The 16122-nt window shown below is 45.8% G+C and overlaps 1 protein-coding gene across 1 annotated transcript; it reads left to right on the top strand.

Annotated features, from left to right (window-relative positions):
* The first annotated feature begins 13640 nt into the window (after positions 1 to 13640).
* On the top strand, positions 13641 to 14954 carry LOC103649680 (uncharacterized). Its single transcript, XM_020550664.3, has 3 exons — positions 13641 to 14128; positions 14238 to 14450; positions 14558 to 14954. The coding sequence occupies exons 1-3, from the start codon at positions 14066 to 14068 to the stop codon at positions 14660 to 14662; spliced, it is 381 nt and encodes a 126-aa protein (XP_020406253.1). The 5' UTR covers positions 13641 to 14065; the 3' UTR covers positions 14663 to 14954.
* Positions 14955 to 16122: the final 1168 nt, after the last annotated feature.

The following is a 16122-nucleotide window of genomic DNA, read 5'->3' as shown; positions in this document are numbered from 1 at the left end:
TAACAAAAGAAAAAGAAATTCAAAAATGGAAAAGAAAACAGGTTTACGCTGAGGCCCCTGGGGTTTATCCTTTTCTTTTCTCACAGAACAGCCCTCGGTCCACTATTGGCTTGGGTCACTGACATTGCGCAAAGCCCCCTGGACTTAACTGAAATCTAATCTGCGCTCCCTGACCGGCTTAAACAGTACTCGCGGCATAGATTACGGCGGTGGGGCTTACCGGCGGCAGTAGAGCTCCGGCGGGGTGGTCAGTGACGTCCGGGAGGTCGCGACGGTCACGTCGGTGTGCGGGTCGACGTCGGAGGTGGTCGGAGCTACCCTGGCCACGAGCACAGGCGGCGGGGGTCGTCGGCGGCTCCTGCTCCGGCCAAACCACGGCGGTATAGTTCAATTAGGGTGCACGAGGAGCTTCACGGGGTGATATAGAGGCCATGCGCGCAACGAATTGGAAAACGGTGCAGGGGCTTACCCGGTCCACATGCGCCAGCGGGTTCTTGAACTCCGGTGAGCATGATTGGGCTATACCGGTGACGCGGGTCCCCGGGTCAAGCTTGAGCAAGTCTCATGGCATCACCAGGAAGCTATCTGAGGGCTTGGATCGAACGGAGGAGGACGGGAGAGGGGCTGGCCACGGTGGTTGCTCTCGGGCGGCACTGGCGGGTCGCGGGGAGGTCGCCGGAGCTAATGACTGGCTCGGGTAAGTCAGGCGAGGTACGGAGGAGGCAACGGGGAAGGCAGCCAAGCACTGGGGCGGGCTTTATAGTCGTGGCGTGGGCGTGGTCACGGGCGGCCGCGGGCGTGCGGGGGTTCGCGCACGGGCGTGCTCTGAGCGCGCCCCTGGATGTCAGCTCGCGTCGAACACGTGGAAGCTTGCTTCTGCCATGGTTCAACGGCGGATTAGAGCGCCATAGCGTGCGTATCTTGGCAAAGTCACTGTGTACGGTCGCTTCTCTGCTCCAAATCCTATCTTTTCGCTGTGAGTTCCAAGTCGAGATATGGTCGGGGTAGGGAGATAGAGAGGGGAGAAGTTTGCTGTGTCAGCTAGGCCCGAACCGAGACAAAAGGGGTGTCAAGTCGTGTCTAGCGCCCTAGGGTAGGTGTCATCTCTTTCCAGGGTGTTCTAGGGTTAATTTGGCACCATTTTGTCAATTGGGTCGAAGGGTTTTGAAAAGGGGATTAAGGTGAACATGTGGAGTCTTTGTGCAAGGGTTAGTTTTTGTACTTAGGCAAAAACTGAATTCTCCCTTGTGTTGAACCTTAGGTGAACTTTTTAGGGCTTTTCTGAAAACTTTTTGGGGGTACTTCCTTACTATTAATTGTAGGTTATTAAGTATATTACAACTTTTATATTTGGCCCAAACCATGATCATCAGGTTTACATGATCTTTTGATCATGGCTTCAATTAGGGTTCCTATTGCCCATGGGGGTTTGCTTTAGGGTTTTGGGAAATCCCCACTTAGATGTGCATGACAAGCTAGGGCATGACATCCAAGATAGTTGCACTTGGTTAAGACCTTGAATTTAATGCTTGAGGTACCTTGCCCATACAAAACTTCATGTGATAATGGGTTAAAAAAAGGGGTAACCCTGGGGTGGACACCCTGAGTAACACCTGGGGTGTTACAGAGATCAGTGAAGATGTTCATCTGTTCAGTGTTGTGGAAGAATTCTATACTCTTTTCTTATGCTACAAGGTTTGCCAGATCAATTCTGATGTGTGGTTGCATTCTGTAGATGTCAGAAAATAGGCGCAGAGAAGGAAGACGTGCTCAGCAGGAGCAGGCAGCACCGCAGGATGAGGCATCCCAGCAACAGCAGCTGCCACCCCCGCCCCTGATGTCGATCGAGTAGATGTTCATGATGCAGACTCAGGCAGTTCAAGCCATCGGTCAGACTCTGGCCGCCATTCAGCAGCAGCAGCCACCACCTCAGCCTCAGATGCCTCAGATGCCCAGGGACAAGCGTGCTGAGTTCATGAGAGGTCATCCCCAACGTTTGCTCATTCTTCTGACCCCATGGATGCTGAAGACTGGTTGTGCACTGTGGAGCAGGAGTTGCATACCGCTTAGTGTGATGACAGGGAGAAAGTTCTGTATGGTCCCTGTCTATTGAGAGGAGCAGCCCAGTCATGGTGGGAGTCTTATCTCGCCACCCATGCCAACCCCGACACCATCACCTGGGAAGAGTTCAGAGGTAGCTTTCGTCAGTACCATGTTCCTGCAGGTCTGATGACAATGAAGAAGGAGGAGTTCCTGGCACTCAAGCAAGGGTCAATGTCTGTTAGTGAGTACCGAGATAGGTTTCTGCAACTGTCTCGCTATGCTCCTGAAGATGTCAACACCGACATCAAGCGACAGTATCGTTTCCTGAGAGGTTTAGTCGACCCTCTGCAGTATCAGCTGATGAATCATACCTTTCCGACATTCCAGCACCTGATTGACAGAGCAATCATGACAGAGAGGAAGCATAAAGAGATGGAGGATCGCAAGTGTAAGATCAGTGGACCTCAGTCTGGAAGCAACAATCGCCCTCGTTTCTCAGGCAATCAACCTCAGCAGTTCAGGCAGAACCAGCGTCCACCTCAGCAGCAGCAGTTTCAAAGGCAGTATCCTCAGCACCAGCAGCAGAATCGCTAGAACAATCAGTCAGGAGGAGGTCAGTTCCAAAGGCAGAATCAGCAGGCACCTCGTCTTCCTGCCCCAGCGACCCAGCAGAACAGTCAAGCAGCACCATCTCAGGGTGGAAGCAGGGCATGTTTCCACTGTGGGGAGCAAGACCATTAGGTGATGCAATGTTCGAAGAAGGTAGCCCAGCAGCAGTCAGGCCCCAATGCCCCAGCAAAGCAGAATGTGCCTCAGCCTGGAGCAGGCAACCGCTCTCAGCCACGCTATAATCATGGGAGACTGAACCACTTGGAGGCTGAAGCAGTTCAAGAGAAACCCGGCATGACAGTAGGTATGTTTCCAGTCGATTCCCACATTGCAGAAGTGTTATTTGATACTGGAGCAACGCAATCATTCATTACTGCATCATGGGTAGAAGCACATAATCTTCCAATTACTACCATGTCAACCCCCATTCAAATTGACTCAGCCAATGGTAGAATTCAAGCCGATAACATTTGCTTGAATGTAAGTGTGGAAATAAGGAGGATAGTGTTCCCCGCTAATCTCATAGTAATGGGTACTCAGGGAATAGATGTCATCCTAGGATGAATTGGCTAGATAAGTATCAGGCAGTTATCAGTTGTGATAAGAGGACAATCAAGTTGATGTCCCCACTAGGAGAGTTAGTCCCGCCTAAGCCAAGAAAAGGAAGTTGTTATCAGATGGCTGTTGATAGCAGTGAAGCAGATCCACTTGAGATCATCAAGGTTGTGTCCGAGTTCCCAGACGTGTTTCCAAAGGACCTACCAGGTATGCCACCATAGCAAAAAGTTGAGTTTGCCATAGAGCTTCTTCCTGGAACCGCCCCCATCTTTAAGAGAGCTTATAGAGTATATGGGCCAGAGTTGGTTGAGCTTAAGAAGCAGATTGATGAGCTATCAGAGAAAGGTTACATCCGGCCAAGCACCTCGCCTTAGGCCGCCCCTGTCCTATTCGTGGGGAAGAAAGATGGCACCAGAAGGATGTGTATCGATTATCGAGCTCTGAATGAGGTCACGATCAAGAACAAGTACCCCTTGCCCAGAATAGAGGATCTGTTCGACCAGTTGAGAAGAGCCAGCGTGTTTTCAAAGATAGATCTGAGGTCAGGTTATCACTAGCTCAGGATTCGACCCTCAGACATTCTAAAGACGGCATTCATTACCAAGTATGGTTTGTATGAGTTCACTGTGATGTCTTTCGGTCTAACAAATGCACCAGCCTTCTTCATGAATCTGATGAATAGTGTATTCATGGATTATCTTGACAAGTTTGTGGTGGTATTTATTGATGATATTCTGATATATTCTCAAGGCGAAGCAGAGCATGCAGATCATTTGAGGATGGTATTGCAAAGATTGCGAGAGCACCAGCTGTATGCAAAGTTGAGCAAGTGTGAGTTCTGGATTGATGAAGTCCTGTTCTTGGGTCACATAATCAACAAAGAAGGATTGGCTGTGGACCCGAAGAAAGTGGCGGACATTCTGAACTTGAAAGCTCCAACAGATGCTCGAGGAATCAAGAGCTTCATTGGAATGGCCAAATATTATCGGCGATTTATTGAAGGATTTTCGAAGATTGCGAAACCAATGACAGCTTTGCTAGGCAACAAGATTGAGTTCAAGTGGACGCAGAAGTGCCAAGAAGCCTTTGAAGCGCTGAAAGAGAAGTTGACTACAGCGCCTGTCTTAGTCTTGCCCGATGTGCACAAGCCCTTCTTGGTGTATTTCGATGCTTGTTACACTGGTTTGGAATGCGTGTTGATGTAGGAGGGAAGAGTTGTGGCCTACTCGTCCCGACAGCTGAAGGTTCATGAGCAGAATTACCCAATCCATGACTTAGAGTTGGCAGTAGTGGTCCACGCACTGAAGACGTGGAGGCAATATCTGTATGGGCAGAAATGTGATGTTTACACAGACCATAAGAGTCTGAAGTACATATTCACTCAGTCAGAGTTGAATATGAGGCAACGAAGATGGTTAGAGTTGATCAAAGACTACGAGTTGGAGATTCATTACCATCCAGGCAAAGCGAACGTAGTGGCAGATGCTTTGAGCAGAAAGAGTCAGGTCAATCTGATGGTCGCTCGTCCGATGCCTTATGAGTTGGCCAAAGAGTTTGACAGACTGAGTCTCAGGTTTTTGAACAATATGCGAGGAGTGACAGTTGAGTTAGAACCCACCTTAGAGCGGGAAATCAAAGAAGCACAGAAGAATGATGAGAAGATCAGTGAAATCCGGCGGCTGATTCTAGACGGCAGAGGCAAAGATTTTCGTGAAGATGCAGAAGGTGTGATATGGTTCAAAGACCGCTTGTGTGTTCCCAATGTCCAGTCTATTCGGGAGTTGATCCTCAAGGAAGCTCATGAGACAGCTTATTCGATACACCCTGGAAGTGAGAAGATGTATCAGGATCTGAAGAAGAAATTCTGGTGGTACGGAATGAAGAGGGAAATCGCAGAGCATGTGGCTATGTGTGATAGTTGTCGACGGATCAAGGCAGAGCATTAGAGGCCAGCTGGATTGTTGCAACCGTTGCAGATTCCTCAATGGAAATGGGATGAAATCGGTATGGATTTCATAGTCAGATTGCCTCGCACTCGAGCCGGCTACGATTCCATTTGGGTAGTGGTGGACCGCTTAACTAAGTCAGCCCACTTCATACCCATCAAGACCAACTACAGCAGTGCAGTATTGGCAGAGTTGTACATGTCTCGGATCGTTTGTCTTCATGGTGTGCCAAAGAAGATAGTGTCAGACAGAGGAACGCAGTTCACCTCTCATTTTTGGCAGCAGTTGCATGAAGCTTTGGGCACACACCTGAATTTCAGTTCAGCTTATCATCCGCAGACGGATGGTTAGACCGAAAGAACCAATCAAATCCTTGAAGACATGTTGAGAGCCTGTGCATTGCAAGATCAGTCTGGATGGGACAAGAGGTTGCCTTATGCAGAGTTCTCCTATAACAACAGTTACCAGGCCAGCTTGAAGATGTCACCATTTCAGGCGCTCTATGGGAGGAGTTGTAGAACTCCGTTGCAATGGGATCAGCCTGGAGAAAAGCAAGTGTTCGGGCCAGACATTCTACTTGAAGCTGAAGAGAACATCAAGATGGTTCGGGAGAATCTGAAGATAGCGCAATCAAGGCAGCGAAGTTATGCAGACACAAGAAGAAGAGAGCTGAGTTTCAAAGTTGGAGATTTTGTCTATTTGAAAGTGTCACCGATCAGAAGAGTCAGAAGATTTGGAGTCAAAGGCAAGCTAGCGCCCCGCTATGTTGGTCCGTATCAGATTCTCGCAAGGCGTGGAGAAGTGGCCTATCAACTTAATTTGCCAGAAGGCTTGTCTGTAGTGCATGATGTCTTTCATGTGTCTCAGTTGAAGAAGTGTTTGCGTGTGCCAGAAGAGCAGTTGCCAGTGGAAGGTCTGGAGGTCCAGGAGGACTTGACCTACATAGAGAAGCCAGCGCAGATTCTTGAGACTGCAGATAGAGTCACCCGGAGGAAGACTATCAGAATGTGCAAAGTCAGATGGAGTCACCATTCTGAGGAAGAAGCGACCTAGGAGCGTGAAGATGATCTGATGGCCAAGTATCCTGAGCTCTTTGCTAGCCAACCTTGAATCTCGAGGGTGAGATTCTTTTAAGGGGGATAGGTTTGTAACGCCCTGAATTTGGGGGTAGAATTTTTTTTCTCCTTTTCACTCACCAAATTCGGGCATTTCTCTCTTTTCTCTTCCCGTTTCACTCCTTCTTCCCAATTTCAAACCAGTATAGTGACAGGTGTCCGTGTCATGTATAAACAAAACCTTAGTGTCATGGGTGTTGCATCATACTGAAGCGCATTTCTTTGTTTGATGTCGCGTGTTCGTCTCGTCCCGTTTCGGATTTTGGTTCGCAATCGGATTCCGTTTAGTGGTCGTGCGTGTCGTGGGTTTTGATCCGTGATGTGGCCCAGCCTAGCCCGGCCCAGCCCGGCCCGGTTCGGCCCACGCGCCCCCGACGCCCCCTGCCCTCCCTATGCGCGTGCCCCCCTCCCCCTAATCCCTTTGTCTCATTTGATTTTCTCCCGCACAGTAACCTCCCTCTCCCTCTTCCACCTCTCTCTCTCCCCGTGGTGCCCTAGGGTTTGGAGACGTGATCGCCGGAGGTGAGTTTTTCCCCTCCCCTTCCCTCTCTCTCTCCCTCCCCCACCCTTTCTTCCTCCCTGCGTGGCCCTGCCGCGCGCCCCTCCCCTGCTCGTGCGCCCTTCTCTCCCCCCCTTGCGCGGCCCCCTCCCCGTCGCGCGCGCCCCCGGCGAGCCCCCTCCCCCCCCCGGCGAGCCCCTCCCCGGCGGCCCGCGCCCTCCCCCTCGCGCGTCCCCGCGCCCGTCCCCGCGTCCTCCCCGTGCCCGATGGCGGCCCGCGCCACGCCCCTCCCCTCCCCGTCGCGCGCCCCAGGCGGCGGCTCGGCCGCGCCGCGCCCCTCCACGCCCGGCCCCGCGCCCGCGGCCCCCTGCGCGTCCACGCCCGGCGCCGGCGGCTCGGCCCCGCGCCCCGCCGCGCCCTCGCGTGCCCTCGGCACGTGCAGCGTGCTTTCGCGCGTGCGACTGTAGTCGCACGGCGTTCAGCCCCCGTCTTAATTCATTTTAATTTTAGTTTAGTCGATGTGCTACGTCGCGCGTTTCGCCGCGCGACGGTTCATTCTAATTTCATCTTTATTAATGTGATGCGTCGCGCGACGATTCTTTTAAATTTATATTTATTAATGTGTGCTGCGTCGCGCGCTTCGTCGCGTGACGATTCTTTTAATTTATATTTATTAATGTGTTGTGTCGCGCGCTTCGCCGCGCGACGATTCGTTTTTTAAATGTAGTTCTGTTGACGTAAGCCGTCGTGCGTTTCGTCGCGCAACGAGATTGATGGATTTGGTAGTGACTCTGGTGATGGTAAGTGGTATTCTTTCCATCTGGAAAGGGTACTCTTGGGTTAATAACGTGGGTTAATACTAAAACTTGGCTCTTTTTACTAGTAATAATAACCTGACCAACTAAAAGCAACTACTTGACTTACCCCCACATAAAGCTAGTCCACTACAGCCAAATAGGACACTTGTTGGGTATGTTGATGTGTACTCACCCTTGCTCTACACACCAACCCCCCCCCCCAGGTTGTCCGCATTGCAACCACTGCTCAGGAGAAGATGAAGCCGTGGAAGGAGACCTCCAGGAGTTCCAAGATTACGACGAGTTCTAGGTGTGGGTTAGCGGCAACCCTCAGTCGGCTGCCTGTGAAGGCCGCGTGTATCTATGTTTCTTTTCCGCACTTTGATTATTGTAAAGACTATGTGAATGTCTCAGACATATGATGTAATCGACTATTATTCCCCTTTTATGTTATTAGTTGAGCACTGTGTGATGATGTCCAGTTATGTAACTGTTGTGTACGTGAATTGCTGATCCTGGCACGTACATGGTTCGCATTTGGTTTGCCTTCTAAAACCGGGTGTGACATTATCTTACAGTTGGACCTTTATTTCATAATCAACAACTTATGTATATCCTCAAGTGCTTCTTCTTCCTTAGTGGCTACATAAGTCACAAAAGAGATAAGATTTGAAAATAATATGCACTTGAGATTAAGTTGTTACCACCCTTGCCATTATCTCCTAATATAATTTATACATCCATTATCGAGCACCCAACTTGATCCATTGAAGGAGAGATCCTGCAAAACAAGTTTAAGCTTCATAGTTTGGTACCCAATTTGAATTGGGTCCTTTGAGATTAGTAGTAAGAGCCTTGAGTACCCACACAAACTTTATTGTGGCCTTTCTCTTTGTGTAGGCACCCACATATACTTGACAACCATCTTACATGGTTTCAAGTCAATATTTAATCACACAGATAAAAGCTAGAGTTAAGAATAGGAGCCTTTTCTCCTTTTCTTTATACATCATTGTGTTGCCTTCTTGATAATGAACCTAGCTTGACCTTGGGTGCACCTAGCTTATCAAGGTTAGTCGCACAAGCATTCATATCATAAAGACAAGTTATGCATGGAATTTACAACTTAGTGATCCAATTCAATGTGAAGCATATGGATATCGATTGAAGTAGATTTCTAAGATATCAAAATATGGGTTTCCAAAATTTAGAGAGTATGGATCACTAATTATACCTTTTACAGTTTAAAAATCATATCCATGTTAGTGCATATGCATATGACGAATATCAACAAAAAGGATTATTATGGACTTGATATAATATAAAGGAAGTTTTAAACTACATCAAGAGTAGCTATTTAGAAAATGAAGATTACAATCCATATGAATGAGATACAAATTTACCATTATGGATTGTCTTAGAATAGCTTACTCAAGTGAAACTTATTCTCTATGACACAAAATATATAATGTTCTCCCACTAGATATGTGCATCAAGTATTTGAATGACTTGCCACATGCACTTTCAATTCAGTGTTAAGAGTCTCATGAGGAGTACATTATATATCATGGTCAAGGCATGACAAACTTGCAATGAATTAACTTATGCCTAAGAATACTTACCACCATATAGAATGTACCATTTGTTATATCAATTGAAAGGTCTTACTATATGAGATGGTGTCATCTAAGTGTTCTTCTTTTCTTCATTCGTGGAGACTTCCTTTTTTAGCTTGTTATCGCTTTTCCTTTTAAAACTAGTCGAATAGCACTTTTAAAAGAGGTATTAGTAGTACAAGGAAGTATTTAATGAATGATGATATTTATATATGAATGGCAAATAAATCATCATTTATGAGGCATAAAGGCATAAATTAAATTCCTTTTAAGTTAATGCACATGGAGGAGTGAATGCACCAATTTACAAATTTAAGCCAAAAGGAAATTAACCTTTATATTGAAATTTATTTCCATGGAATAGATTATTACCAATTGAAAGAATGCCACTTGAAAGGAATTATTATTGGTCTCATACCAAATGAAACAACTAGTTCCATACCTTTACCTTGAGCATTCCTAATCTTTCTTTTAGGTGAAGATTAACATTTAGTGTTTGCGATTTTACCAATTGAAAGAGCACAATCTCTACTATGAATTTCCATGAAATATCTTAGAAGAGATTGCATTTGAAACACAAGCAATAGCTTCTTATTTAGCAACCTCTAGTATATGAATGACAAGAAGGTTACTAAAACAAGGAAACCTCATGATATGAACTAAATTACCCTTACAAGCATCATGCATAACATCAATTGTAAAAAAGATGAAAGTAGCATGATTATTTAATTAAGTTTACATGGCAAGTTTAATTCATAGCATGGTGAGTGATTAATGTAGAAGACTCAAAACCAATTTAAACAAGAATGAATACATCGCATAGTATTGGTTCGATCTTCTTTGAATGTTGAATGGCACACTATATTTGGGAAACACATTCTCATGTTGTGAGACTACATAAACACTTGAATAGAAACATTAGTCTCACAACTCTAGTCATATAGAGAATTCCCCATTTGGTAAGTGCTATAAGAATTTGAATTTCTTACTTAGCACTCTATTCATTTAAGAACATGGGATAATCCTCTTTATGTCTACGTCATGGCAATAACACGATAATTAATTTGAAATATGCCACAAGATACATACAATCAATTTAAAGCATGTAGATTGTCACAATATAAAATTATGAACTTGCAATCTACCATATAATTAGATCCTTTCCAAAGCAAGGTAAAATCTCTTAAGTTCATTCTCAAGTGCTTCATTTTTTTCTATGTGGCTACAAAAGACACAAAGGAATATACCAATTAAAAGCAATGTGCACTTAAGAATTAATTGTTACCATCCTTTGGATATCACTTGGTTGTAGACGCTCTTTTGGCCAATTTTTTGCTCGGGCTTGTGAGGAGATTAGTTGCAACTTAAACGACCCTAGTATATCAATTGAGGGTTTATTGTCCCATGTTACATCTGAGAGTTGTCCGACGGTTAATCTCCATTGCCTCTCAAGATGACTGGGTGAAATATGTCAAAATTGTGAAGACAATTGTTCCTCCATGTTTGGATGTGGTCGTTCAAAAGTTACCGTTTAGTCATTGCGATGCTCCAGTCAGGTTATCTCCACAAATTTCAAATGTAGCTCGTAGTGAAGCTCCTTTGCCTAAGCTTCCGGAAGAAGTGGTTGTTGTGCTAGATACTCAATCGGTCCCGAACGAGGTTGAGATTTCTCGTCCTGTTCGCGGCGTTGTGGGGCTTTGAATCCGGTGGTACCCCTAGGAGAACCCATTGACATAGGATCCAACCCAGAATCAAACTTCAACTCTTCCACCTAGAGATGGCAATGGGGACCCGATCCCCGATTCCCCGTGGGGAATTCCTCTATTAGGGGACGGGGATGGGGAAATTTCTTCCCCCACGGGGATGTAAACGGGGAAAATTTCTCCCCCGACGGGTAAACGGGGACGGGGATGGGGAAGCATTCCCCATCCCCGTTCCCCGCGGGGACCCGTTAAACTTACATGTGACGACGTTTTCATATAATAGTTAATGATAAAAAAAATAATTATCTTGCCAAGAGATCACTAGTTATATAAATGCGTTCATTTTAATGTACACATAATGATTTTTGCATCTAACAATGTGTATAAGTGAAAATGTTTTACATTAATAACAAATGAAGTACGATCTAATTATAATTTAAGCGGGGACGGGGATCCCCGATGGGGATTTATCCCCGCGGGTAACGGGGATGGGGAAGAAATGTCCCCCGCAAGCGTTCGTGGGGATCCCCGTGGGGAAGTTTTTTCGTCACGGGGACGGGGATGGGGAGCCAAAACCCGACGGGGAATTCCCCGTTGCCATCCCTACTTCCACCCACTCATTTTTTTTCTTTTCCTTTGCCTCTGGCTCTGGCTAATGGAACATAGGACCATACAACCACTATGAAATGACACTTACGCCACCTGTATGGCTGCAGGAGAATAATTTAGTAAATTTGTGCAAAAAATAACAAAAAGTTTGGACATTTGTTATGTGCTGACATAATCAATATTCGGACACACGAAGTGCTTCGCAGTGTCCTCGTCGATGACAGTATAATCTCCGTAATCGCATCGAGGCGTCGACTCCATTCGTCTTTCTGTTGCTACCTCCTTCTCCGCATCCGTCATTGGTGGAGGATTCGGGGGAGGAGGAACCCAACGCTTAAAACGCTCATGACTAGTCCTTCCACACAACCAATTAGCGAAAAGAAGAGGATCAAATTTATCAGCACTGTCGATCCACTAGAAAAAGAAACACCTCAGCTGCTCCTATAAAAATGGAATGAAGCATTAGTACATATTTAGTAAACAATATTAACTCACAAGTCATAAGCTATGTACGCTAAAACCGCCACAAAGGTAGAAGCAGCGAGCAGCCGTGTCTGGATGTTTGGATTGACATACCCAAGCCGGTCTATCACAGTCACATTTAGGCACAGGAAGATCAGGAGGAATAGGAGCATCCTTACTAGATACATCTGGATATAACTCCCTAGGACGACCTCTCTTCTGCCACAATGCCTCCCGGTACATGTCTTTCATCTAAGAAACGATTATTTATTAACACAATTATCTAAACTAATATATCCTAGGAGCAACAATCAAAATTGTAGTCATCATATGAACTATATATCCTAGGAGCAACAATCAAAACTAATAATCGAAAAATTACAACATAATATACAAAACAAATCAGTGAGACACCATACCTTGGTATACAAAGTATTCCAACTCGAATCTGGCCGTTTTTTAAGATGATTTGAATGGAGGCGAAGTTGAGAAATGAGGAGGACGTCCCTCTCGGCCAGCAGAACGGACGATTTATAAGACTTCCTAGCTCGGCGCCAAAATCTGTGGCGTCAAGCTAGGAGGGTCACGTCAGCGCCACGCCAGCCCTAGCCACCGCGAGCCACCACCACCACGTCAAAGCTCGGCGCATAGCCTATGGCGCCGAGCTGTGTTACCTCGGCGTCGTAGCTGATGGCGCTGAGCTTCGGGTCCAAATCCTGAAATAAGTCATCTATGTGTCTAATGTAAATTTTTGTTAGAAAAAAGATTAAAAAACAAAAAAATCGGTCCGATCGGTCTCCCCCATCACGGTACTCTCCATCCTGACGGCCGCTTCCTCCATCCTACCTGGCCAAACGGGCCGCCCGGCCCGACCCGGGCCCGGTGAAGCCTGACTCGTTTTGGGCCTAGCCCGCCAAACACGGTTAGAAAATTGGGTCGGGCCATCTAAGCATGCGGGCTCGTTTCTCTGTCCGAGCACGGCCCACAGCGGGCCTAAACGGGTCGGACCAGCCCGGTAAGCACGGAAAAAGCGAGCCGAAAAACGGACTAAGCGGGCCAGTAAGCACAGTTTAGTGCAAAAAATCAGGCTTAGAGGTAAACGGGCCGGTAAGCACAGTTTCCTGTTCGAGCCCGGCCCCACATAGAACTAGATGTGCTGGGCTTAGATTGGACCCAAATAAAGGGCTTCGTGCTGGGCTCGCGGCCGCCCATTCATCCATCCCTTTGCCCCCTTCCCTGCTGCTTTCTCCAACCCGCCTCCACGCATCTAGGGATGAAAGTGGTAATCCGAACTGTTAGAACAAATTTAATATTTTAAAATAGATATATATAAAATTTGATGTTGATCTTTTCTTATGTTATCAAGCACATTAGTACAAATATGAATAAAATATTATATAAGTTGTTTTATATATTATTTGCTCCCTACAACACAAAAAGTTAAAAAAATTACCGAATTTGTTTCCGAATCCATACCGAAGTTTATATCTATTATTTGAGAAAATGTAGGATGAATTTAAGATTTATCTTTTATGAATCTTAACAAGCTGGATGTTAAAAACAAGAATACAAATTTATATTGTATATTCTATATCATATTTATTCGCAATCAAAGAAAAAACTGATTACCGAATAAATACCGTTTCCGACCGTTTTCATCCCTAACGCATCTAACGAGGACGCCGACATTCTGCCCATTGTCTCCATCATGCGTGCCCATACTGCCAGCCTCTCCCTCCATAGATGACCTCAACAACGAGGAAAACCTGGCTCGACATTGAAGTATAGGAGCACCTTGAGGCGAGGGTTGGATTTCAACTCGTTCTTGGAAGACGAAGAAAGAGCGCTCGTACCGACACCGGCTTCAGATGGTGAGCTCACGGGCACAGGAGGGCTCAGCACCACCACTGGCATGCGGACAGGGGGGCGCGACGTCGCAAGCTCCAGCATGGGCCGCGATAGGGCTGGGCCTGGACTCGCCACCGCGAGCCTCGACATGGTGAGCACTGGGCGCGGCCTCACCACCGCGAGCACTACGCGCGACAGAGCACGAAGTCGGAATAGTAGCGTTGTGTGCAACATTGGCTCTTTGTCCGCAGGGCGCGGCAATGGCGCCACGATCGCAGGGCCCGGTGTCACCACACCGAATGAAGCTACGGCTCATGTGGCAGGTGTGCTGTAGATGTTCGATAAAATGCTCACTAGTGTCTTGTGTTAGGTCTACATGTTCTTCTGAACCCCACTTGTTTGTTAAAATGTTAACACAATCTTACTTTGTAGACGTTATTTTCGATGGAGTACCACAGTCCGAGAAAGGATCCGGACGTGGAAAGTGGCCATCACAAGGTTCGCAAGGGTCTGTTCGTTTTATTCGTGGCCACGAACATGGGAGCGCCCTGCGCCTACAAGCCTCCACGATCTAATTTAATTGATGTGGGCGATTCGCAACCCAACGAAGAGGAACAACATGCTGAACCACTAATTGAAAACAATGTAAATTTCTTCCCACTATTTTTTTCTATTGTACTCCAGGACGTTAACTGTGTATATGTTTTAAATTCCTAAACTTTATTTGCATGCATGTTTTTAATTTTGAGTAGAATGAAGTTATGACAAAGCAGCTTGGACTTTTGAGAACACTAGAGGGTTTTGTGAAATTTGTATCCAAGAAATCAATGCTGGTAATAGGTCGAATGACATCATGACTACCCGTGGTCACAACAACATAGCTGAAAAGTACAAGATAGCAACATGACTGCACCATTCAAGGCTTCAATTGAAGAATAAATTGGACTTACTGAAAGGTCGACATGAATAATATTCGAGATCAAATTGCTGCATTGTTTGCTAGAAGACTGTAATTTTATTTATATATACTTTCTTTTGGCCAAATAAGATGTACCAACTGGCACAATTCTATTTTCGTATCTTTAAATGTATGATCGTTACAATGCCATAATTGCAAAAAATCAAATAAACAAATAAGGGCATTTTTTATTTTGTGTCTTAGATAAGACTAATCTACGTTTTTATAATTTAGGCTACGAAACAACTATATATAGACTACGAAATAGTTAAATAAGTTACTTTATTGAGTGGATTCAAACTGTCTAAAATAAAGAGATCCAAACGGGGCGTAAGCTGAAACAAATAGAACCAAAGAAGCTATACGTTGTCTAGCCAACTTAAAGTGATTATTCGGCGTTTGAAAGCGATAAGGCCAGTTGGGTGTGCGTGTGTGCGGTGGAGGTGGGGGGTTCGTCACTGGGGAGGTATTGAGGATGCCTTGGCTATCTTTCAGTTTCAGCTACTTTCAAGTTGAGATGTTGTCAAAGCACCAACGACCTGTACGCTGAGATGTTGTCAAAGCACCAACGACCTGTAGCAAATGTGTCTGAAACTACTACTAAGATATATGAGAGGCGTGGTATGGCGCTTACTAATTTTGCGTATATGGTTCTAAATGACGGGCATTTCCTTGATAGAGCTGTTAATCCAAAGTAAGTCAAGTGCAAGTGTGAGTTTGCTGTTGTTGTCGAGGATCAGAGACACTGCATATCCATTGTCAATTCTATTGAAGTCAAGATTTTGCGATTTACATCAGACCAACAGCTTATCGGCATTCTTTTTCTTTCTTTCTTTCTTTCTTTCTTTCTTTCTTTCTTTCTTTCTTTCTTTTCTGAAGCTTATCACCAGCATTCTGAAGTGGATTCACTCAAATACCGAAACTTCAGTCGAGCATCAAGCTGCAGAGATGTTACTAATAGAATAACATGCATCAAAAGCAAACTGCAAGTTCCATGGGATAGATCATCCAGGTGATCGATATCCCAATGCTATTGGGTTTTTCGACATCGGTTCAATATCTAATTGTGGCTCCTGAGTCAGCTTGGGGACAAGCCAAATTTCAAGGAGGGAAGGGTGTCATATGGACCTACTGAGCTAGTGGTTAGTGCACTGGATGAAGCTAGGCTATACATGGGGTGGGGTGGACCATCAGGTTCGATCGACTCAAGGAAGCAAGCTACCAAGTGAAGTACAAAAAGAGTAGCAGCCAAATGATTTGAGCCTGAACTCGGAGGCGGCGAGCAAGAGCTCGAGGTGAGCATCCGCTCGATCTACCTCTTTTGCTTGTTCTACCTCCTGTGTATGGGTTTCCTTGTAT

Source organism: Zea mays, chromosome 3 (assembly GCF_902167145.1).
Source record: "Zea mays cultivar B73 chromosome 3, Zm-B73-REFERENCE-NAM-5.0, whole genome shotgun sequence".
Taxonomy (NCBI): domain Eukaryota; kingdom Viridiplantae; phylum Streptophyta; class Magnoliopsida; order Poales; family Poaceae; genus Zea; species Zea mays.
This window is presented reverse-complemented; position numbering and strand designations above follow the sequence as displayed.